The sequence below is a fragment of the Pseudophryne corroboree genome, chromosome 3, assembly GCF_028390025.1.
Source record: "Pseudophryne corroboree isolate aPseCor3 chromosome 3, aPseCor3.hap2, whole genome shotgun sequence".
NCBI lineage: Eukaryota > Metazoa > Chordata > Amphibia > Anura > Myobatrachidae > Pseudophryne > Pseudophryne corroboree.
In genome coordinates this window covers 775778456-775804253 of record NC_086446.1, presented here as the reverse complement: position 1 = coordinate 775804253, position 25798 = coordinate 775778456, and the positions used below count along the sequence as shown (strand labels likewise).

The 25798-nt window shown below is 47.4% G+C and overlaps 1 protein-coding gene across 1 annotated transcript; it reads right to left on the bottom strand.

Annotated features, from left to right (window-relative positions):
- Positions 1 to 17697: 17697 nt before the first annotated feature.
- LOC135058262 (putative nuclease HARBI1) lies at positions 17698 to 25386 on the bottom strand. The gene is made up of 2 exons (XM_063963792.1): positions 24405 to 25386; positions 17698 to 18495 (listed from the first exon to the last, which is right to left on the bottom strand). Exons 1-2 carry the CDS (start codon positions 24852 to 24854, stop codon positions 17719 to 17721), a joined length of 1227 nt encoding a protein of 408 aa, XP_063819862.1. The 5' UTR covers positions 24855 to 25386; the 3' UTR covers positions 17698 to 17718.
- Between the last annotated feature and the right edge of the window lie 412 nt (positions 25387 to 25798).

Here is a 25798-nt window from a genome sequence, read left to right as displayed (position 1 = left end):
GAACCACTACCTGTGGTTCATAACAGTATCCCCTCCTTAAGGGTGAGCTCCGAGCACCCCATGACACCCACGGGGAACATAAACAGAAGTATAACATGAAATACAGAACAAAACTGCAAAACAGGAATGAGCCACAGCCGTGGCTCATAACATTACCCCCCCCTTGAGGAGGGGTCAAAAGACCCCAAAATTTAGACTATCCAGAACAAGGGATACAAATAAAAAACCCTGACACACTGGTCTAACAGACAAGAAAACAAAAACAAGCTGTAGCAACAACTTGTAACAGTGCCCTCCCCTTGATGGTGGCCACTGGACACAAGACAAGGGGAAAAAACAAAAAACAAAAAAAACTCTTTTTTTTTTATCAAGGCAAGAGTCAAAAATTATTTCTTTTTCTTCTTCTTCTTTTTACAAAGCTCTTTAGGTCTGACCAAGGTAATTCCCCACACATTGTCTGAACTGATGGTACCACCCAGCAAGGCTGCGTTCAAATCAGAGACAGGTCTCTTACCCTTGGGAGCTGAACTTTCTGGTAAAGTACTATTATTAGAAGAAGAAGTCAGAAAAGCACATCCTGCAGTCAAAACAACGGGCTGAGACTCTTGTGCTGAGTTTACAGTATTTGGTGGACTCTCAGTATATAAGACGGGTGACCTAGAGGAACCTGAACCAATTTCTTTGGAACCATATCTTTTAATAATTGCATCACTGAATGCTAGGGGATCCTGAAGAATGGGATCTTCAGCTTTCATTAGGCTGGTCGCCCACTCAAAAGGCTCTCCTCTAAAAGAATAAATCAGATAAAGCACAATGTTCTCTGAAGTGATGCCCAGAAATGGTCTAGACAACATAATAATGTAATAGTGTTTGTAAAGTGTCAAAAATTGGGCTAAGTCCCCATCAAAGATTATGGATGTTGAGATATCAGAGTCAGGATCTGTTTCCTTCTCATCTGACTGACTGGAGTGCTTTGCTAGGACCTGGTCACTATTGACCTTACTCGAGGCTGAGACTCTCTGAACCCCACCCGGGGCAGTGACTTTCTGAACCCCACCCGGGGCAGTGACTTTCTGAACCCCACCCGGGGCAGTGACTTTCTGAACCCCACCCGGGGCAGTGACTTTCTGAACCCCACCCGGGGCAGTGACTTTCTGAACCCCACCCGGGGCAGTGACTTTCTGAACCCCACCCGGGGCAGTGACTTCCTGAACCCCACCCGGGGCAGAGACTTCCTGAACCCCACCCGGGGCAGAGACTTCCTGAACCCCACCCGGGGCAGAGACTTCCGGGAACCCCGCCGGGGCAGTGGCCTCCGGGAACCCCGCTGGGGCAGTGGCCTCCGGGAACCCCGCTGGGGCAGTGGCCTCCGGGAACCCCGCTGGGGCAGTGGCCTCCGGGAACCCCGCTGGGGCAGTGGCCTCCGGGAACCCCGCTGGGGCCAGCACCTCGGATTCTTTTACTGGGACCGGGCCGTTGGCCTCCCTGACTGGGATCGGGCCATCGGCCTCCCTCTCCGAGTCGATAATTATCGAAAGTTCTCCCGGGACTATGACTTCCGGGACTTTTGCTGAAGCAATAACGTTCAGATCCTCCACTAATGCTATGCTTCTTAAGTTCTTTCCTGGGGAAGCGACTTCTAGACCCTTCTTTGGGGCTGCGTCTCTCGAGACCCCACTTGGGGATATTACTTCAAAGATCCCTTCTGGGGTTTTGCTTCTCGAGTTCCCTTCAAGAACTATGGTTTTAGAGACCCTTTCTTGGGTTGCGCTTTTCAAGTCCCTACCTGGGGTGACAGCTTCTGAGACCCCTTCCGGTATGGACACCTGAACTATAATATTTGATATCCCTCTATAAGCTAGGGCATCGGGTACCGCTCCAGCACTCTGGGCATCGGGTACCGCTCCAGCACTCTGGGCATCGGGTACCGCTCCAGCACTCTGGGCATCGGGTACCGCTCCAGCACTCTGGGCATCGGGTACCGCTCCAGCACTCTGGGCATCGGGTACCGCTCCAGCACTCTGGGCATCGGGTACCGCTCCAGCACTCTGGGCATCGGGTACCGCTCCAGCACTCTGGGCATCGGGTACCGCTCCAGCACTCTGGGCTACGGGCACCACTCCAGGACCCTGGGCTACGGGCACCACTCCAGGACCCTGGGCTACGGGCACCACTCCAGGACCCTGGGCTACGGGCACCACTCCAGGACCCTGGGCTACGGGCACCACTCCAGGACCCTGGGCTACGGGCACCACTCCAGGACCCTGGGCTACGGGCACCACTCCAGGGGCTTGCAACTCCGCTTCCACAGGAACCTCAAGAGAGGAGAAAAACATTCTTTTTTGATTCCTGAATCTATAATGGGGCTCCCTTGCCCAAGGACCCCAATTACAGGACAGAGAGCTTTTTAGTGTGGGTTGTGTGACAAGTACCTCTGCCACAGTAGAGACAGGAGTAGGTCTTGTATCCTGACTCAACTTGGCCAGAGGGCAAGACTCGTCACCACACTTTGGCTTGCGCAACTCACAGGTCTGCAGATAGTGGCCTAAACCCCCACAATATAGGCACAAGTTTAAGTTTCTGCGACGCAGACGCTCCTCTTCTGAGAGCCTGGGCCGCAGAAAACTTTTAAATCTTTTCTCTTCAATTAAACCAGAGGATTCTCTTGTCACCATACTGTGAACAAGAGTCTCTTTAGAGATAGATGTACTCTCAACGACTTCTGGCAAGATGAGCAAGATTTTAGTCAGTAGGTTTTGCAGTTGCTTTAGGGATTGCTGCAAAACTTCTAGTCGCTCTGGTCTCAAAGCACTGAATACAGAGTTCAGGGCTGCGAGAGATGCCTGCAGGGCTTGCATAGTAGACATAGGAGGATTTAAAACTAGACAAGACAAGACAAGACAAGGCAAGACAAGGCAAGACAAGGCAAGACTAAATTTTGCTAAACAAAACAAGACTTTTTTTTTTTTTCTTTTTTTAACACCGGACTGGATTCTAAACACCGGACTGGATTCTAAACACCGGACTGGATTCTAAACACCGGACTGGATTCTAAACACCGGACTCTAGACAGGACTGGATTCTAGACTAGACACTGGACTGGGCCAAAAAAGAAAAAAAGTTTTATTTCTTTTTTGTGGTATGGCTGGTGATAATGTTAGGTTCCTGGTGCTCAGAACAAGGGAGATGTTATGAAGCGAGTCCAGAGCACCAGGACGGAATGCTGGGAAAGGGGAATGGAAAGGGAATAGCCCCTGGCGCCCTATCTCCGTTGTCTCACCCGTGCTGTCAGTACACTCTTGCGAGACTATGGTTGCTTGAGCCCATGGCAGCCGCGTTTGAAGGGCGGATTACGTCTGCCCAACTTCGATGCCCCCTCAGGTCTTAATGAGAGACAAAGAGTGAACCGAGACAGGGTGATAACAAGGGACCCTCTGACTAAACAACAAGGCCAGGGGCTACTAACAAACCTAAAACCAAAGTATGTGCGGCTTGCCGCCAAAGGAAAAGAACAAAGGAAATGCTGACCACACGCCGACAATACTTTTGTGTACCGGCGGTGACAGCATAAGCAGAACCCTCTGCAAAACACCAGTGACAGAAATAATAAGGGAATACAGCAGCCGAGGCCGACGGACGCGGTAGTGCCGCTACTCACGGAACCGGTACGAATACTGGCAAACGGACAGGAACTCCCAATGCTGCTGACACAGACTCTCAGAACTGGAGGACAGGCAGAATCCCAAACGGCAGACCGGTGGACACCAAGAAGCCAGAAACTTGCACAGGCAACGGTACTGGACCTCAGGACAGGAACGCCTCACGGCAGTACACGGGATCAGACATAGGAATCGACACAGGGACTGACACAGGAATCGACACAGGAAGCTCAGGAACTAGCAGGAACCAAGCTCAGAACTCAAGCAGACTGCAAACCAAGGAATATCACCAGCATCTGTGAATTGCAAACAGCCAGCATATAACAGAGAGGCCTAATTAATAATCCCATGCAGCTGCCTTGTTGCAAGATTCCAAACTGACCAGATGCAATTAGCAGCCAGGTGAGGCTGAACACAAGGGAACAAGCTGCAATTGCACAGACTCACCAGCAGCAGCAGACAAGAGTATTCTAAAACAGAGCAACAGGAAATCCTGGCATGCAAGACAACTTTATAAACATAAAATAGGAATGAACCACTACCTGTGGTTCATAACAGTATCCCCTCCTTAAGGGTGAGCTCCGAGCACCCCATGACACCCACGGGGAACATAAACAGAAGTATAACATGAAATACAGAACAAAACTGCAAAACAGGAATGAGCCACAGCCGTGGCTCATAACAGTATGGCATAATGTGTAAGGGCAATTACAGTGTGTGGCAGAATGTGTAAGGGCCATTACAGTGTGTGGCATAATGTGTAAGGGCCATTGCAGTGTGTGGCATAATGTGTAGGGGCCATTACAGTGTGTGGCATAATGTGTAAGGGCCATTGCAGTGTGTGGCATAATGTGTAAGGGCCATTGCAGTGTATGGCATAACATACCCTCCAACATTTTACACAGAAAAATCGGTACAAATCCGAAAAAGGGGCGTGGCCGTGGGTAAAGGGGGCGTGGTCACGCCCCTCTTCCTAGCATTACTATAAGGTGGAAAAACGACAACTAATGTAAAGGGGATGAATCAGGATTATCCCCCCCCCCCTGTGATCGCCAATGCCCCTTTTAGTGAAGCCACACCCATTTAATGAGTCCACGCTCCCTTTTCAGTGCACACAAATTCATCACTTTACTAGTGGAAATTATGGGGGGGGGGCGCCAGAGATTTTTTTGGCTTGGGGGAGAAAAGTTTCCAGTTACACCACTGACACTGACATACACTCAACTTGAGAGCTAGCTTACCTAGAAGCCACCCCTGGGATCTCCAAATAGCACTACAAAAACCAGCATGCCCTCCAAATGAATGCTGATTCTATCCGTGTCTGTCAAAACAGCAAACAAACACAGTGTAAGCTGCTCAGATAAATCTGGCAGTACTGTTCCGGTGAATGAAAGTGAGGGGTCATACCAAACAGAATGCAGAGAGGGGGATTGTCTGCCAGGTGTCTGATGGAATAAACATTTGGAGGGCATGCGCCCGGGAGCGTGCATCCTTAGAGACTATAGTGCGTAAACACTGGACATTTTGAGCAATGTGTCATTCCGATCCATTGGACTTGGACACATCATTCACAGTATCATCTAGTGCAGTGGTCAGGGCATGGGGTAAATGACCCAAAATGGAGTAAAAATGAAATTCCTGGGGGTAATAGACAGTCGCGCTGCCAAGACACAGCCCCGTCCAGCACCGGCCGGCTCGCGATGTGACGTGCTGATGTCACACCGCGCTCTCTCCTGCCCGCCCTGCGCTGTGCTCCTGGCTGCCCTGTGCTGTGTACCTGCCCACGGTGTGACGCGCTGACGTCACACCGTGCTCCCTCGCCCGTCCTGCGCTGTCCTGTCCTCCCGCCCGCGGCATGCCAACCCACACACAGAACTTGAAGTGTTCTGTGGCTGACCGCTGACGGAGTTCCGCAGGATCAGACAGTGGCCCACATATGTAACAGTGGGAAATTCCCACTGACATTACTGAGGTGAGGATGTGACCGTCTGTCTCCTAAAAGTCGTGTCCCCCCCTTCCCCCAAAATCCATCTTTCTTAATGCCATATAAACAGTGATAATCAGTATATATGCACACTAATATATGATTTCTTTCCTTTCAAATCAAGGGGGTAACGTCGGCGTATCTAAATATATTTTGGGGTAAAAGGTAAAAAAGTTCCCTGACCCCTGATCTAGTGTGTACCCAGCATTAGGTCCATATACTGTACTATCTGGACACTGACATAACTTATGTCATTTTAGCTACAGTATTTACCAAAACATATTACAGTTTATAATGAATGTGGTTTTAAAGAGAAGACTACCAGCTTTAATGTGAGGGTATTTACATCCAGATTGAAGTAAGGGTTTAGGAATTACAGCATTTAGGGGGTCATTCCGAGTTGTTCGCTCGGTAAATTTCTTCGCATCGCAGCGATTTTCCGCTTAGTGCACATGCGCAATGTCCGCACTGCGACTGCGCCAAGTAAATTTGCTATGCAGTTAGGAATTTTACTCACGGCTTTTTCATCGTTCTGGTGATCGTAGTGTGATTGACAGGAAGTGGGTGTTTCTGGGCGGAAACTGGCCGTTTTATGGGCGTGTGTGAAAAAACGCTACCGTTTCTGGGAAAAACGCGGGAGTGGCTGGAGAAACGGAGGAGTGTCTGGGCGAACGCTGGGTGTGTTTATGACGTCAAACCAGGAACGACAAGCACTGAACTGATCGCAGATGCCGAGTAAGTCTCGAGCTACTCAGAAACTGCTAAGAAGTGTCTATTCGCAATTCTGCGAATCTTTCGTTCGCAATTTTAAGAAGCTAAGATTCACTCCCAGTAGGCGGCGGCTTAGCGTGTGCAAAGCTGCTAAAAGCAGCTTGCGAGCGAACAACTCGGAATGACCCCCTTAATATGTAGCACCTTCAACTGGCTCAGAAGCTGTTTCGTGGACAGGTCGGGGCTATTCCTTTGTTAATGATTAATCAATTAGGCAGGTAAAAGGTCTGGAGGTGATTCCAAGAGAGGCATTTGCATCTGGAAGTTGTTGCTGTGAACCCACAACATGTGGTCAGTGAAAGTGAAAGAGGCCATCCTTAGACTACAAAATCCCATAAAATCCATTCGAGATTTGGCGGGAACAGGGTTACTGCCTCATCCCTTTAATTCTGGACCCATATTAATTACACAGGTTCTGTGGCTGATTAAACTCAGGTGAAATGGAGTCTTGAAGTCAGCCCGCCACAGAACCTGTGTAATTAATATGTGTCCAGAATTAAAGGGATGAGGTAGTAACCCTCAGAGTGGCCACATAAACGGGAAGCAGTTAGTTTCCTGGTGAATGGGATTCTGGCGGTCAATATACCGACGCCGGGATCCCGAGGGAGGACACAATCCTGGCATCTAAATACCGACCCAAATGGGATGCCGGCATTAAAATTCTCACCGCTGGCATCCTGATGGTCCTGACAGCAGGGGGTGTTAGGTTCAGGCACCAGAAGGGGGTGCAGGCATGGGAAGGTTAGGGTTAGGGACCAGGGAGGGAGGATTAGGCACATAGAAGGGGAGGTTAGGGTTAGGCACCAAGCGCCAAGGGTTAGGTTTAGGCAGCGGGGAAGAGAGGGTTAGGCGCCAAGTGGGGAGGGTTAAGGTTAGGCATCACTATGGAGGGTTAGGGTTAGGCACCCACAAGGGATGGTTAGGGTAGGGAAAAGGTGAGGCTAAATGGGGGTCTGTTGGGATTCTGATGGATGGGATGCCGCTGTTGGTATACTAACCGCCGGAATCCCATCCATCGGTAAGTCATACTGAACTCACATCAACAGTCCTGGATGTCCACGGAAGACAACAGTGGTGAATGATCACAGGATCCTTGCTATTGTAAAGAAAAACACTTCACAACATTCAGCAAAGTGAAGAACACTCTCCAGGAGGTAGGGATATTATTGTCCAAGTCTATCAGAATGATAGATACAAAAAAGTATGGAGAAAGCTTGAAATGGATCATGATCCCCTAGATTGTGAGCCCTCTTCTCTTGCACTTCAATTACAGCTCTCTCCTACTCAGCGACTGTCTATACCCGCATTTCTTCTCGCTCGTTACTGTCTATCTCTTCCAGCGGCTGCCCGCCCCCAGTAGTACGCAAATGATATCTTTGCTTCCTCACATCTCAGCGTAGAGTGTACTGAGAACTGTGCTGCTGATTGTTACCTGTGCTCTGTGTTAGTTTTTCAGTTACTGTCATTTATTTTTTTCAAATATGTTTATTGAAAAATACAAACATTGTAAAAAATGAGTATATTCTTGGATACAGGTCGGCAAGTTGGTAACAAATAAAATATATTCAATACTCCACAGGAGTATAATGTAAATAGGAGGAATTGTATAAAGACAATTGTAAAATATTCCCAGTTTACAGAAGAAAATTATATAGTATGGAGTGAACAGACTGGCTTATTGTGAGCATCTGTAGGTTTATTGAAATAAATCTCCACCTAGAAAGGCGGGGAGCCATTCTCCAGCGTAGTCGTGTTGTACCAGGAAGTGAGACGTACTATACCACGAACAAATTCCTTCTCTTCAGTAGACAATGGGGGTAATTCCAAGTTGATCGCAGCAGGAAATTTTTTAGCAGTTGGGCAAAACCTTGTGCACTGCAGGGGGGGCAGATATAACATTTGCAGAGAGAGTTAGATTTGGGTGGGTTATTTTGTTTCTATGCAGGGTAAACACTGGCTGCTTTATTTTTACACTGCAAATTAGATTGCAGATTGATCTCACCACACCCAAATCTATCTCTCTCTGCACATGTTATATCTGTCCCCCCTGCAGTGCACAGGGTTTTGCCCAATTGCTAACAGAATTCCTGCTGCGATCAACTTGAATTACCCCCATTGTGAGCACATAGGATAGCCAAATATCAAAGAACTTTTGTGATCTAGATTCTAAATCTAATGAACAGTCTATCCACTCCATCCTGTAAGCATGAGCCAATCTCGGTAACATAAGAGAGAGAGCAATGGGGATAGAGTGTATCCATTGGGACAAAATAGTTTTTTTAGCCGCTGCTGCTATTTTAGCATGTAATAGTGTAGTGCCTTCAGTATGTTGCGGAGCTGGGGGTCGGGTATAATAATTCCATAGTGCCCACGGCATTGTAATGGTAAAGGGATGTGAAGGATATTATTCACATAGTTTTGGACATTAGCCCAGAAGGCGTGAACTACTGAACAAGACCATAGACAATGAAGAATATCAGCCTCGGGGAGGCAGCACTTAAAACAATTAGAGCCATCTGCCACTTCTGTTATAAACTTTAGTTTTGGGGTGTAATATGCCCGATGGAGGATCTTAAATTGCATTTCAGCAAACGAAGGAGAAAGTAACTGTTTACCCAATGTGGCCAAAGCTGTAACAATAGTTTGTAAGGGAAGATCCCTCCACTTTGCCATACCTGTAGATAAGGTGGTAAGGTCAATTTTCTTCCTAACTTGTTCATATAATAAAGAGGTAGGGAAGGAGGTACCTAAAAGGGTTTTTATCAAGATATCAAACACCATAGAATGGTTTGAATGGTTCAGATCAGTTAATAGTCTTGTCACAAAACTACGGGCTTGGAAATAGATGAATATGGGGATCTGGATATCATAAAATAGCTCCTTATGCCTTGCCAGGGTGCGGGTAGTGGAGAGGCCATCATCCATCAAATGATATGCCAAACGAAGTCCATGGAGATGCCAGGTCCAGAATATCGCATGAGGTTCACCCTTTTGAAAATCACGATTATGTAGATTTGGTGAGAAAATAGTGCGAGTATAGGATAATCCCAGTGTTTTACGCGATATACGCCACGCCATGCAGGGATTGCACAACAATGGGTTATCTTTAACCGCTATAGGAAGAGAGGGTGACGGGGCATGTAAACTGGAAACCAGAGAGCCATCGACAAGAAACTCCCGTTCAATATCTAAATTAACAAAGGTAGAGGCTTCACTTACCCAGTCCATAGCATATCTTAGATTAGATGCTATTGCATAGTCTTGTATATTGGGAAGATAAATGCCCCCCAACGATACTGGCTGTTGCAATTTCAAAAGTGATATCCGAGGGTGTTTGCCCGCCCATATGAATTTGGATAAGGCTTTATTGATAGTGGCAATATCTTTTTCGTTCAATAAAAATGGCAGCATCTGGACTGGGTATAGAAACCTGGGGAAAGAAATAATTTTAAATAAATGGCATCTCCCAATATATGATAGTGGCAGATGTCTCCATTTTTCAAAATCTTTCAACATTTGAGCTACAAAGTGGGAATAATTGATAGGAATATTTTGGTAGGATCACTAGGAAATCTCGAATATAATAGATGGTCTTGGGCCCAGCGAAAAGGAAAGGAGTCGCCCCATCCAGACATAGCTAAAGTATGTAAAGCCAAAACTTCTGTTTTATTAAAATTAATAGTGAAGCCTGACACCTGTTGGAAATCAGACAAAATACTTTGCAGGGAGGGGAGTGCCTGTTTCGGGTTACTAAGATACAAGAGTAGATCATCTGCGAAGGCTGATACTTTAACCTCCGTATTGCCTAATCTAATACCCTGCCACGTTCTGTCTTTAAAAAATACGCGAATCAAGGGGTCTAGCGCCAAATTAAATAATAGTGGCGAGAGGGGGGCAGCCTTGGCGGGTGCCCCTGGACAATGTGAAAGGCATCGAGTTTAGCCCATTGGTAGTCAAGTGAGCTTCCGGGTGTGAGTACAGCATGTTGCATATACGAATAAATTCCAAGCCAAACTGTTGAGCGTGGAGTATACGTGAAATATGCGACCAGGAAACCCTATCAAAAGCCTTGTCTGCGTCGCAACTGACAATGATGGCTTCTTTATTATTTAACTGATAATAATGGTGCATTGCCGCTACCAACATACGCACGTTGTTGACCGAAGTTCTGCCCTTCACAAAACCATTCTGGGCTGGGTGCAATATCCAAGGGAGAAAGCCCTGCATACGCTGCGCCAATAATTTTGTAAATAGTTTCAGGTCTTGATTTAATAGAGAAATGGGCCTATAAGATTGGACCTGTGTGGGATCTTTACCAGGTTTTGGGAAAACTATAATCCTAGCCTCAGTGAAGTATGGGGGGGCTGTTCGCCAGAAAGCAAAGAATTAAATAAAGTAACCAGGTGGGGTAGCAAACGGTCCAAGATGAGTTGATAGTATTCTGCTCCAAAACCATCAGGGCACGGGGATTTACCTTTGGCCAAAGATTTGATCAAGAAGGACAGTTCTGCATCTGTTCTGCATCTGTTACTTGCTCAATTAATACGTCTCTTTCCTCTTCTGTAAGGACAGGTAATTCCGTTTTAGAGAGGAACCGGGTGCCTTCAGATGGACAATCAGGTGGAGAGGTATATAGCGACTGGTAATAGTCCCTGAAATGATCAGATATACCAGGCAGGTCTGTAACTGGGGGTCCAGTTGAAGGGTTAATTTGCAATATAAAAGAAGGGGCGTTATGGGAACGTACAAGATTAGCTAACAATCTCCCTGATTTATTGCACCCATAATAATATTTGCTACGCTGAATGTCATGGGCAAATTTGGCCCGTTCGGTACATAGAGCATCATAAGAATGTTTAGCGTCTAAGTAATGTTGTCGAGAGGCCATAGAGTCTGACTGCAGCATGGCATCATATGCCGTCGTCAACAGTTTACTGTGATCTTCAATAATTTTTGAAAGCCTTCTCCGTTTCCTGGCCACATACTCCATCACCTGACCTCTAATTACCAGTTTCACCGCAGCCCAAAACAACTGAATATCATCTAAATTACCTGCATTATCTTGTTCATAATTACAAAATGCTGTTATTAAGTGTTTACGAAAATCAGTAGACTTGGCAAGATAGGCAGGAAATCTCCAATTATATGAAGTAATCAGGGGATCTTTAATAGAAAGGGTTACCCAAACCGGCGAATGGCCCGAAAGAGCGATAAGATCTATACCTGAGTCGACCACCCTACCATATAGTGTGTGTCGGAAAGTAACCAGAAATCTATTCGGGAAGAAGTATGATGGGGTTGAGAATATAATGTATATTCTCATGAGACCGGGTGTTGGCATCTCCATGGATCACATAACTTCAAAGAATCTATCAACAAGGCCAATGAGGAGACATCTCCCTCCACACCCTGGCCAGAGGACCAATCCCCTAGAAATAACACAATTAAAATCACCACCAATCAATATTTCCCATTCTGCCCAATCCTGCAATTTTGAATATAAAGCCGTAAAGAACGGCCTGGTCGAGCCTGTTGGGGCGTAAATCGCCGCCAATGTGTACAAGGAACCCAAAAGCGAAAGTTTTATAAAGAAAAAATGACCCTCCGGATCAGACCACGTATCTTTGATTGTGTAGGGCAAATGTTTCCTAAATAAGATCAAAACCCCCCTACGTTTAGCAGTAAATGAAGCAGTTTTAAATTCTCCCACCCATGGTCCCCTAAGTACATTTGGGTCTTTTATATCCCAGTGGGTCTCTTGTAAAAATGCAATGTCTGGCTTGAGGCATTTCAAATATGTTAACACTTGACGTCTCTTGATAGGGGAGTTTAGTCCCTCTACATTCCAAGTAACACATTTTAGAGAGGACTGAATCCTGGTGGAGCTATCAGTTAGGATAGCCATGCTGTCCAATACCTACTCTAGGCCACAAAATTATCGTGACTATGGGAAACAGTCGTGTCCAGCCCGTCCCAGCGAGCGGGCGGGGACATAAATATGAGTACCCAGAGTATCGTGCCAAACCTGTACACAAATACCACAAACTCAAAACAATAAACCAAATAATACATTTCTGAAACATCTTATAACTTTTCTGAACCCAAGAGGGCAATCTATCAGACTGCCAATATCGATAACAATGACAGTAGGGCCAAAGGAGAAGGGACAGGGGGGGTACGAGTAGAGCATGGAATAATATAACATTGTCAACCCAACAGCGGTAATATTGGTATTATAAAACATCATGTGTCTACATGTGTGGCAAAACCTGCATCAGTGCAAACAATAAGAAATAGAGCTCAATTACAATATAGCGATATCTCTCAATCAGCCACACAATAACAATTATTGAGAAGCATATGGTGGGGGCCGTGAGAGCCAATAGAAAAATTGAAGACCTGAATGGTGAAAAGGTAAGAAGATAATAATACAAACAATACTACTCATCGTCAGTCCTCATACGGGGATCGGTATGAAATACCTCCAATCAAAATGCTGACGGTCGAAATCCCGTCACCAATTGACCGATGGTGAAAATCCCGACAAGGTCAAAATACCAACATGGACAAAATACAGACATTTAAAATACCGACAAGGTCAAAATACCGACATGTAAAATGACGACAGGTCAAAATACCGACATGCGTTTTTGTTGTTCTTTGTGTGTCGACATAGGTCGACATGGACACCATATAAGTGTACCACGTCCCCTCGCATGGCTCTCTGCGCTCGCCATGCTTCGGGCACGGTGCCTCGCTGCGCTCGGCACACTATTATATTCCCCCTCCAGGTCCACTGGGATGGTAAAGTATGAACAAGTCGGTTTCAATGAAAAAAAATCATGAAAAACTCGGTATTTTGACCTGTCGGCATTTTACATGTCGGTATTTTGACCTTGTCGGTATTTAAAATGTCGGTATTTTGTCCATGTCAGGATTTTGACCTTGTCGGGATTTTGACCGTCGGTCAATTGATGTCGGGATTTCGACCGTCGGGATTTTGATTGGAGGTAAATTGACTGCATCCCCTCATCCGATCTGAGTACCGAGCATCCTGAGGAAAGTGAGTCCACAAAATTCTTGGCCGCTTGTGGCGATTCGAGAAAATGGGGTTTGCCATTGTGAAAGACACAAAGTTTTGCAGGATACAGTAGTGAAAATCGGCATCCCAAATCAAATAATTTCTTGCAGGTTCGGTCAAATTCACGTCATTTCATAGCCACCAAATATGAAAAATCTTGGAACAACAGTAGCTTTGCACCCTGATAACGAAGATCTGCACCTTTACGATAAGCTTCCAACAAACGCACTTTGTCGGCATAATTCAGAATCCGCAATATCACTGGGCGAGGGCGATCCCTAGTAGTTTGTCTGTCAGGGCCCACTCGATGTACCCTCTCCACCAACAACGAGGAACCAGCCGGGACACAGCCCATTTCTTGCGGCAACCACTTGGAGACCAGCGGCATCAGGTCTGTATATTTGACTGATTCCGGGAGGCCTATAATGCGGACATTATTTCTACGCTTTCTGTTCTCTAAATTTTCTAGTTTGTCCGCCATGGATATCAACGATTTCTCCTGATCAGATAAAGTGCCCTGGCCGTTGTGAGCTCGTCTTCCAAATCTGATATGCGTTGTTCTGCTTCAGAGAGACGCTGATCGTGTTTTGTGAGTTGGGTGAGTGCAGAGTCGATAGAATCTTTTAGTGGTGCTAACTTCTGGTCCAAAAGCGAGGCCAGAAAAGTGGTCAGTTCTTGAGAGGTTAGAGAGTCAGTGATGGCAGGAGGATTAGTGTTACAGGATTGTTCCCTATCAACGTCGCCCCTTCGATTACCAGGAGAGGCAGGTGAAGCAGTAGACGGAGTGTCGCTGCCACGGCCTTTGCCCTTCTGGCCCCCCTTAGTACCTCTTGTAGGTCTGGCCACGTATTTATCCATAATTACTGCAGTGGTGGAGATAAATGAGGATTGCTGAAATCGGAAAAAAAGGAAACTATGGTATTCGGAAGCACCAAGCGTCAGACAGCCTGGCCTGCCAACAGCTATCAGAACCTAGGATGGTGCTGTAATTATTCCTATCCACTGCTCCCTGTCCCCACCGGTCCCTGGTATGAGCAGGGGGAGAGACCGGAGATGTGTGTGTGTGTGTGTGTGTGGGGGGGGGGGGGGGATACCCGGCAACAAAGGGCAATAAGGTCACCGGGAAGTAGGAATAAAGCCAGGAATAGGGTAGAAGGGGGTGGGGGTGTTGTAACTTACCCCAGAAGACAGTCAGTACTGGTGTGAGAGAGTGTGCCGCAGCACCAGGGTCATACTTGCGTTTTTTGCATTTTCGGGGCCCTCAGCCGAGAGCCCCACTGCCTGCTCATCACTGCTGCCCTCCGAGTCCCCTTCAGGTCCTGGAGAGTCTCCGGAAGCAGGTACACGCCAGCCGGCATGCAGTTGAGGAGGCCCGGATCGGAGCTCCAAACTCGAGGCCGCGGCTTCTCCCAGAGTGGTAGGCCGTAACCCGCGGGAACCGATTCCTGTGTTCCCCAGCTCCGAGCGCCCACCTCTCGGTGCCCTGGACTGTGCTGGCCCGATGGTATCGCGGGCAGAGTGCTTAAGCCCACTGTAGCTCCTCTCCCAGGATGTTAAAGGGAGTTGGGCTCCGGAGCTCAGCAGCGGCACGTCTGCCCTCTATGCCCGCTAGGCTACGCCCCCCCAGTTACTGTCATTTTAAGTTCTGTGTACCCTGTATTGTTCCAAACACTTGTGGCGCCTTATAAATAAAATGTAATAATAATAATGATCCGTAGCATACCACATTATCTGTCACACACGGTGGAGGCAGTGTGATGGCACGTTCCTGTATGGATTCCAATGGCACTGGGTCACTGGTGTTTGTTGATGTGACAGAAGACAGTAGCAGTGGGATGAATTCTGAAGTGTATTGAGATCTAGAGGTATATTTACTAAAGTGCGGGTTTTTAGAAGTGGAGATGTTGCCCATAGCAACCAGACTCTAGCTATTATCTTCTAGAAGGTGCTTGATAAATAATAAGTAGATTCTGATTGGGCAACATCTCCACTTCTAAAAACCCACACTTTAGTAAATATACTCCATACTGTCTGCTTAGATTCAGTCAATTTCTGCAAAGTTAATTGGACGGCACAGTACAGACGGGCAATGATATACTGCGAAAGCAACCCAGGATTTCTTTAAGGCAAAGAAGTGAAATATTCTGCAGTTGCTGAAGACAAAAGACAGAAAGACCTGAGTACAAACAACTGAAGACATCTGCAGCAAAGTCCTGACAACGCATAACAAAGGAGGAAGCCCAGCATTTGGTGATGTCCATCGGTTCCAGACTTCATGCAGTCATTGCCTGCAAAGGATTCTCTACAAAGTGTTAAAAATGAACATATTATAAATGATATGATTATGTCACTGTGTCCAATTACATTTGAGCCCCTGAATATAGGGGACTGTGTATAAAATGGTTGCAATTCCTACAGGGCAGTCCAAAATTCAAACAGGGGAGCGGCACCATCTACCAGTGAGTCCCGGCCGGCAATCTTGGCCGGCGTTTGGGCTGGCAGTTGGTGTGACTCCCCTATTTGAGTTTTGGACTGTGCTGCAGCCCCACCTCTGGTGCTGCCACCGGTCAGTGTTCAAACATATATGGGCATAACTATGTATATTGTGAAAAAGACTTCAATGTTTTGGGACTGCACAATGCCCGGTTGTAAGGAAATAGAAGCATGGAGGTGCTGTTGTAAATCTACTTTGTGTAATTAATAAAACCCAAAATTACTCAGAGAGTTCGTTCAGTGGCGGAAGTACCAGAGCCAATGGAGTCGGTTGCCGCCGGGCTCCAAACCCTGAAGGGGCACCTCCTCCATTATCACCATTCAGCGCCGCCACTGAGTCCAGATAACCTGTCTCTGTCAGGGGCACCGTGCGGCTGTCCAGTGGGAGGGAGCAGGTGGCGGGTCACCTGATGAAGAGGAATGCACAGAGACAGGGAGCGTGGTGTGGACAGAGCAGCGCTCGCGGCTCCCGCTATGTGTATCCCCCTTCCTGTCAGCATAGACGCACTGATCGCTCCAAGGGGCTAATTCGCACCACAATGCACAGGCACGATGGACCACAGCAAATGGGATCGCCAGACAGCGACGGGATGGAGTGAAAATTCAGAACGCAACGGCTATCGCAAGGTGACTGACAGGAAAAGGGCGTTTGTGGGTGGCAACTGACCGTTTAACGAGGAGTGTCTGGAAAAACACAGGAGGGACCAGGCTTTTGGAGGGGGGGCAGATGTAACATGTGCAGAGAGAGTTAGATTTGGGTGGGTTATATTGTTTCTGTGCAGGGTAAATACTGGCTGATTTATTTTTACACTGCAATTTAGATTTCAGTTTGAAGACACCCCACACAAATCTAACTCTCTCTGCACATGTTACATCTGCCCCACCAGCAGTGCACATGGTTTTGCCAATTTGCTAACAAATTTGCTGCTGCAATTAGATCTGAATTAGGCCCCTGGTCACTATAAGCAAGCCCCATTACCCCAGTGCTAACACAGAGTGGGTTAGCAAAACGATCCAAAACCTCTGTATGGTTTATAAGAAGGGGTTGAATAAACTTGAGGCTTCTAAGAATCTGGAGCTGTTGCAGACAAGGTTTATGTACCTCATTTCTGGTACTACAACATACTTTATACTCGCCTACCCTCCCAGAAGCTGTGGGAGCCTCTCGATTATTGGCGTATTTCCCAACAGCCAGGGAAGGGTAGGTGACTCACCTGCATCTGTCCCGCTTCCTGCTGAAGCGGGCAGGGTAGTGATAAAATCCATAAAATATCAATGGCTGTGTGAAGGGGGAGCGGCTAAAGGTGCAAATCGCTCAATTTAATCCTGCCCCCTTCCCAGGGACCCGCGAATCGTGGGGCTTTCCCCATTGTGGAGGTGGGGCCTAATGACATCACAGTCCAGCACCGCCCCCTGAAGTATCCTGCTGTGTCTCCTCTCCTGGCTTCTCCTGGAGAGGAGACTTGAAAGATAGGTATGACCTACTTACCTTCACTGTGGACCAGGAAGTGCAGAGAACATCTCTGAGCTTCACCAACCTTGACATGAATTTTCGAGCCAGATATTCCTCCCAGATGGTGGAGAAAGGGAGAAGATATCACTAAGAGACATGTTAAGTACAAATGGGACCAGAAATGTAAGTATTGAACCCCAAAATGTTTATTAATCAAACAGAATGAATGCATTCTAGATTAAAACAAAACACTGTATTTTGGCAATATTTGGCACATTTATACCATCATGTCATTCTGCCTTTCCATGGCACCATCTCCATTAAAATACATCAGATACTTTTCCCTATTTTGCCTGGCCTGGTCAGCATGACCTTTCAATAGGCCAGGCTCCAGAGATGTCCATTTGTCATCTTCCCCTGTATACTCCATAGAGTTATCCACTGCAGATGTAGAAGCTTGTGCTACAGAGGCTTTACGCCTTAGAAAGTTATGGAGGACACAACAGGCCAAAACCACCCAGTCAATTTTGTCAGTCCTCAAATTGATGGTAGTGTGGAATATTCTGAAGCGGTTGCTCAAGATCCCAAAGGCTTTGTCAACCACCCTCTTAGCTCTTGACAGCCTGTGATTGAAAATCTTCCTTTCATGGTTCAGGCCACTTTGGGGGTATGGTTTAAGCACATTGGTCTGCAGTCCAAATGCCTCATCTGCAACAAAGACAAAATTAAGACCAAACTTCGTCTGAGTATCAGAGGGTAGATGTAGGGTGCCTTTCTTGAGCCTATCATGGAATTCAGTCTGCTCCAAAGCCCCAACATCTGAAATACTTCCATTCTTCCCTACATCCACAAAGATAAATTCATAATTGGCATTGACAACTGCCATCAGGATGATGCTGAAAAACCCCTTGTAGTTGTAAAAATAGGAACCACTGTTGGGGGGTGGCATTATGCAGACGTGCTTCCCACCAATGGCTCCTCCACAGTTGGGGAAATTCCATTGATCTTCAAAATCCTGGGCTATAGCTAGCCATTGCTCTGGGTTAGACGGCATCTGTGGAAAGAAAATATTGTTATTAAAAGAAAAAAAAAATAGATACAGATATGCAGAATATATACCATTCTGAAGAAACCGCCGTATACCCAGTGTGGAGAAACGCATCAAGGACCCGGGACGCTGTACGTTACTATATTGGGCATCCACACTAAGACTATTAAAACACAGCCGGATTCCCGGACATACATCTGCGGCCACGCTCTCCCTCCCTGCGCCCACCGAAAACCTCCTGCTACAACTGTGCGGTAAGCACAGCAGAGGTAAGAATACTAACAGTCTCTGTGCAAGAACTGTGCTCTGACCGGAGGAGAAACTAAAAGCCGACAATCGGATTCTCACATGCAAAGGAGACTACACACAACGTAAAGTCCGAAGGGGGAGGTGAGCATAACGTGGCTGTAATTGTGGATCAAGCATCTCTATAACATTGCACATCAGTGTTCTATGCATATTGGAGTGTGGCCAGACCGCACTAGTGGCCACATGGTTAATGGCGGGCATGGCACTGAAGGGGTTAATCCCTAGTGCCCGGCGCCATTATAGGGACACTGGGTGCTTGGCGCCAATTTTAAATGGTTTCTTAGAAGAGACAAAAACTCTAAAAGACAATGCACAGGTTCAAAATTATATGTTGAGGATAGGAAGAACCAACCAGTAAGTGTTTAATAATGTCTAGGTTTATAAAAAACCAAGTGACAAACAATAGTAATGGGTTGGAGGTGCGCCATAAAGCAAAGAATGCAATATGTTTATTCTGTGGTTATCAATTTTAAATGTAATGGGCGCTAGGCGCTGTGTGTTTACAAATGTTTTAATATTCTATTTCTTTAAGTGTGTGCCGCGGTCCCGGACCTCTCCGGCGACCGCAGCAGTGAGGGCAGCCCCCGGCGCACTGAGCAGTGTGTGCGCGCCGGGGGAGAGGGGAACCGCTGCAGCCGGGAGATCAGCTCCCGCTGCAGCGATCGGTGTGCGCCGCCGGAGTCCGGGAGCTCTGCTCCCGGCAACCGCGGCAGTAAGCACAGCCCCTGGCGCACTACCTGTGTGTGCGCGCCACGGGGAGAAGGGTGAGCCGCTGCGGCTGGGAGCTCAGCTCCCGCTGCAGCGCGCTCCGTAGTTGCCTGTGCTGGGGGACGGGAGCTAGGCAGAAGGGGGGGTGCGCCGCAGCCCGGCTCCCCGACGGATGCTGCGGCGAGGGCACATAACTCAGCGCCGCATACAGGGGACCGGGCTAGCCGGCTCCCTAGTGGCGGGGGTTGATTAGGCTGGTGAGTGCTGGGGTCCGGGAGCTACGGTCCCAGCACCTCAGTGCTGCAAAGGACACAGAGCCACGGCGGCTGGGACAAGCGTCCTGAGCCGCCGGGCTTCAGATCAGGGGGGTGCGCCGGAACACAGTGGCAGGCAGGCAGGCTGGAGGATGGGGGAAGCCAGCCCCATACCTCCAGCACTGAGAGAGCTCTAGCAGCCAGGCTGCAGGGCTAGGGGAGCCCAGCGGCGAGCACAGCATAAAAAAAACCATTGTTTTAAATGTAATAAAAAGTGTATTGTGCTGGGAGGCATTGCAGTGCCTGGGTATGTGGAGCCTGTTCAGGGCACAGGCTCAGTGTATAATTTAAAGGGAAACAAATGTGTGTAAATGTAATGTATTTAAAGGTGAATTGCACTTACTTGGTTGTGTGTCCCAGGAGGCAGGAATCCATGGCTGTACAGGCTGATGGATTCTCCCAGACCTTTTCCCCAAAAACTGAATACTTTCCCTTCCAGCCTCACACTTGAAAGTGGCATTGGAAGAGAGAGGAGAAGCTCAGCTTTGAAACAAGCTGAGTGGTTTTCTGGAGCTCCATGGAGATAACCCATAATGGCCAGGAAACCATGACCGGGGATCTAGGCTGCCCAGCTCTGGAGCACGAATCCAGGCTGCAGATGGTGAGCTAGGTCCCGGGCAGGTTTCTGAAAGTCAGTTTAGGCGGGGAAAACTTCCCCCAGCCTAGACTGAACGGCACCGGGGCGTATCCTGATCCTCCAGGATGGGACAGTCAAAGGAGAGTGACCACTCCCCAGTGTCTATAGAGGACAATGGTAGCTGTGCATGTGACCAAGGCATGCACAGCCCATGGGTAAACATTGATTGGTTGTAAACCACAGGGCGGACTTACCCCCTGTGGTATTGTGTATTGGAGTAGGATAAAAGGAGGGCAGTTGCCCCATGAAAAGTGTATTATACCATCTTCATTCTGCTGTAAACATCTTGCTGTACTGCTGAAGTTCTTTTCAGAACTATTTGTTGGCATTAAAACATCATCTGCCTCAAGAAGATTGCGTCATCTTGTGACCTACAGGGCTATGCGAAACCTAGCCCCGTTCACCGGCTGTCTCGGGTGAATCAGCGTCTCCAAGTTCCGCCTTCCGCCAGCTACCTGTTAGGAAGGTCTGTGTTTGTGTTGCCTTGCATTGTCTCATTCCTGCCTCTAGGGGTCTCACTTGCTGCCTCAGGTCTGAATGGCAGTTGCACACTCTGTCTCTGCAGGTTGATTACCTGATTGTGAGCAGCTGGGGCCAACACCTTGTGCTGCTATTTAGCTCCAGCTCACCAGCATCTATGTGCAGATCATTGTGGTTCTGTCTGGAGTGCGACTTGGCTCTCTCCAGTAATCCTGTCCTGATTCTGCCATACCTACATCTTGGAGACATTTCCTGCAGTTTGCCGTTACATATGCCTTGCTACAAGACTTATAACCCTGCTGGATCAACATCTGCATTCCTGAACTATTATTTGCAGTCTGTTTCCACCCCTGCCTGATTACTCTGGTATGTTATTTTTCCCCTGCTTGGTTTAAACCCGGATATCTTCATGTTCATTTCACCTCTGTAATTAACCTGGACTATACCAATACTCAAGCATAACCATCCTCCTTGTTTCTATTATTAGCCATTACTATTATCTGGGAATATTGTGTTCTGTTCCATGTTAATCAAGGATCCAGTTTCTTTATGCTGATATTTTGCTGGTTCTTTTCTACAATAAACCTTGTTTCATTTTTACCTGGCTTTAGCTGACCTCATTTCAGGTATGCACACACAGAGAAACCTAGTAATCCTAACACTACCGGTAGAGGACTAGTGGGGAATCCTCCATACCACACAGGTGTGGCAAGGCAGGTTAGGAGTTTGGTGGTGGCAGCATAAACCCGCCCACAGCGCAGTGGGTGGAGTCAGTAACAGGTGGTTACTGACAGTAAGCAGGAATCCCCTATGTGGTCAGGTCCCGTGTTACCTAAGCATCCATTCTGTGTACTGGGGACGGGACGCGAAAGCGGTGAGGACTTTCGTACGAAAGCCGTCTGGTCACATGGATGCCTACAAAAGAACATTTGGTGAGACTTGCCCTAATTAATTAACTGTGGAACTTTGCGTACCGGATTTTTAATATATATATATATATGTATATAGTTTTTAATATGTTTTCTGATGTTGTGTAATTATAATGAACTGTTATAAAAAATCTTTCATTTTTTGTTAAACTATAAATTAATCTACTGCGCTCTCAGGTTACTGTATTAACCGATGATTATATAAAGATACAGCTATTGACCTGCAATTTATTGCCCTTTTATCTTTTAGACATCTGCTTTTATAGAGGAGATAGCAGAACAAGGCGAAGATGCTCCCAGTTCCCAGCGGTGCAAGTATGCGGGTACGCCCGGGTACGGAGTACCCTTAAAAATTTGGCAGCAGGTACTCATTACCACCTGCCACACACACTGCCATTACCACAATTATAATGTGCCACAAAGCAACAAGACCATGGTGCTTGGCAGCATGACGGCTCCTCCCACTTTGTTAGGGTTACTGGGAGTACGACAGTGGCTGAATTTTCCTGTTATAATGGAGGCATTACTATATATTGTTATTAAATTGGGGGCATTACTATATATTTCTATTATACTGGAGGCATCACTATACTGTATATTTATATTATACTGAAGACATTTTTAGCCTTGCCTCTAGATTCCCCCCCCAAAAAAGGGGCTGTCGTGGGGCCATGCCGCTAGTGTAATGTAGCCACTCCCACTAGCAGCACGTGGCCATGCCCCCTCACAACACATGGCCTCGCCCATTTTTCGGCACTCAGTTCCACTAAGAAAATATTTCTACTTGCACCACTGCCGATTCCACATCTGACCACACATCGGCCACCCCAGTTACTGCCACTCAAGCACACAGAGGAGGTGCAGGAAGTGACCATGCGATAGGAGCCACAGATGGATTCATGACCCAGGTGCTCCATTCAGCCGAGTACTCAGTAGGAGGACAGATGCCACAGATGATATTGGGGCCTACGTGAGTGTTAAGTTCAGGTTGATGGTTGAGAAGAACAGATCAGAGACTGAGAGGATGATTACTGCAGTGGTTTATAAAGAGTGTAGAGGGGAGTTGGAAGGGACCAACAATGTTTCCACCCTTGGGGCTCGTAGGTCACACCAGCAACTAGAGATGTTCAGGGCTGTCTATACTGCCTCCATCTGAAATTCTATTCAACCCTCCTTTGCAGCAGCAGCACTATGGGGGTTATTCAGAGTTGATTGCAGTTTTTGATAAATTAGCAAAAACTGCGATCATTCTGCTCACCTGCTGGGGGCCGTAGAGCACAGGAAAATTCTGCCCAGCATGTGCGTGCCGTCCCACGATGCAATCGCAATTCAACTGCGATCTCCCTGCGGAAACCTGAAATAGAGGTTGACCCCTGCCAATGCAGCATGGCTGGGTAAGCAGAGGTACAGCCATCATGTTTTCAATTGCAGGCAATGCAGGATAATGTCATTGGCCAGCCCTGAAAATGGGCATGACACGCCTACGTTTCCTGCAACCCTCCGCCGCAATGCAGCGTCGCCGCTCCCAGATGCCAGTCGCCTGCAAATCACTATTCGATTGCATCCATCCGGGATGTGATTGCCTAGCGAAGGGTTGCGCACGCACACTACAGCCGATGCGCATGTGCAGACCCTCGGGATGTGGCGGTGTGTGCGAACGCAGTGGATGCGTCCCACTCTGAATAAGGCCATATGCCTACCATTCCTTCCCAGGACTCGCCATTCGTGGTACCCCATCTCCATAAAAGCGTGTCACCACACCAGGTGTACAGCTATGAACACCTGTACCCATTTACAATGTGTATATAGTTTTCCAGGTAGACTTTAAATGTTATATGTTTATATTTATACATTTTTGTTAGATATACGTATTTATAGCTCTACTATTTTGAGTGGGTATTAATTGTTACGATTATATAATTAAGGTGGTCATTCCGAGTTGTTCGCTAGCTGTTTTTCGGTCGCAGCACAGCATTCAGGCAAAAAAGCGTCACTTCTTCGCATGCGTATGCGGCGCAACTTACTTTCACAACGGCCGATGCAGTTTCACACAGGGTCTAGCGAAGCTTTTCAGTCGCACTGCTGGCAGCCGCAGAGTGATTGACAGGAAGTGGGCGTTGCTGGGTGTCAACTGACCTTATTTAGGGAGTGTTCGAAAAAAACGCAGGCGTGCCAGGGAAAACGCAGGTGTGGCTGGGCAAATGCAGGGCGTGTTCGTGACGTCAAAACAGGAACTAAATAGTCTGAAGTGATCGCAAGCGCTGAGTAGGTCTGGAGCTGCTCTGAAACTGCACAATTTTTTTTTTGTAGCCGCTCTACGATCCTTTAGCTCGCACTTCAGCTAAGCTAAAATACACTCCCAGAGAGCGGCGGTTTAGCGTTTGCACGACTGCTACAAACTGCTAGCGAGCGAACAACTCGGAATGACCCCCTAAATGTCATATTTATTAGGTTTTAAGTTTCTCGAAAAAGTTAAATTAAAGCTTAACAGCTTGATAAAAAAAACAACAGCATTGTTTCACATCACTGTGCACTCACCTTTAAATATTTCTCTTTGAGCACCTGGACTATGGCTTGGCACGTCTCCGGTATGATGAGACCCAGCGCTTGCGGTGAGATGAGTGTGCTGAACTTTAGCTCTGCCAGTGACCTTCCAGTAGCCAGAAAACGCAGGGTAGCCTCCAGCCTTTGCTCTGCGGGTATGGCTCTCCTTAGAAAGGTGTCTTCCCTCTCGATGTACGGAGTGACCAGCTGCAGCAGCTCCTGAAACGTGGGGTCGTCCATTTGCAGAAAATTCCGGTAGTCAGCAGAATTATTTTCCCAAATTTGATTTACTAGGGGTTTATGGGGTAAGGACTCTCTCCTCAGCAGCCAGTCCTTTGTCCAGCAGCTCCTGTTACGTGTCTTCCTCTTTCTCCTCTTCAGAGATTGCAGGTAGCTCACTGTAGCCACTACACAGGCAGCAAAAGCTTGATTTTCAAGATTCATTCTCAGAGGTATAAACAGTATGAATAGTATCGTGCAGCAGCAGAGAATACACCAAGCTCCTGCACAGAACAAAGAGCGAGGCTGCTGAATTGTGTGGCTGCTCTTCCTGTATGGTCATTCAGTCTGGGCCATTGTTGCAACTGATTTGCATTTACCACTGTGGAAGGTCAATTGTCTGACAGTGTGTACGGAGAAAAGATATCAGTGTGAGGCAGTGTATATAGGCTTGAATTACTATGTCCTTTGTCCAGGCTCTAGCATTGCTTGCCAAATCTCAGATGTGTACCCAGCAGAGCACTTCCTGTATTAAAGCCTCCTTTTGTGTCTAATCTCCCACTTGACTGTCACTTCCTGCATCCAAGCCTCGTTTCTGTGTGTAATCCCTCCTGACTGTCACTTCCTGCATCCAAGCCTCGTTTCTGTGTGTAATCCCTCCTGACTGGCTCTTCCTGCATCCAAGCCTCGTTCCCGTGTGTATTCCCTCCTGACTGTCACTTCCTGCATCCAAGACTCAATTCTGTGTGTATTCCTTTCTGACTGTCACTCCCTGCATCCAAGCATCGTTTCTGTGTGTATTCCCTCCTGATTGGCACTTCCTGCATCCAAGACTCAATTCTGTGTGTATTCCTTTCTGACTGTCACTCCCTGCATCCAAGCATCGTTTCTGTGTGTATTCCCTCCTGATTGGCACTTCCTGCATCCAAGCCTCTTTCCCGTGTGTAATCCCTCCTGACTGTCACTTCCTGCATTCAAGCCTCGTTGCCGTGTGTATTCCCCCACCTGGCTGGCTCTTCCTGCATCCAAGCCTCGTTCCCACGTGTAATCCCCCGCTCCCAACTGTCACCTCCAAAATCCAAGCCTCGTTCTTGTGTCTAATCCCTCACCTGACTGTCACTTCCTGGATCCAAGCCTCATTTCTGTGTGCAATCCCCCCCTCCCTCCTG

Bases quoted from the DNA above. Each gene is read 5' to 3' on its own strand.
- LOC135058262 (XM_063963792.1), bottom strand. From the start codon at position 24,854: ATGAATCTTGAAAATCAAGCTTTTGCTGCCTGTGTAGTGGCTACAGTG. The intron at 18,496-24,404 runs GTGAGTGCACAG...TTCTTTCCACAG, and splicing joins TCAAAGAGAAATATTTAAAG to ATGCCGTCTAACCCAGAGCA.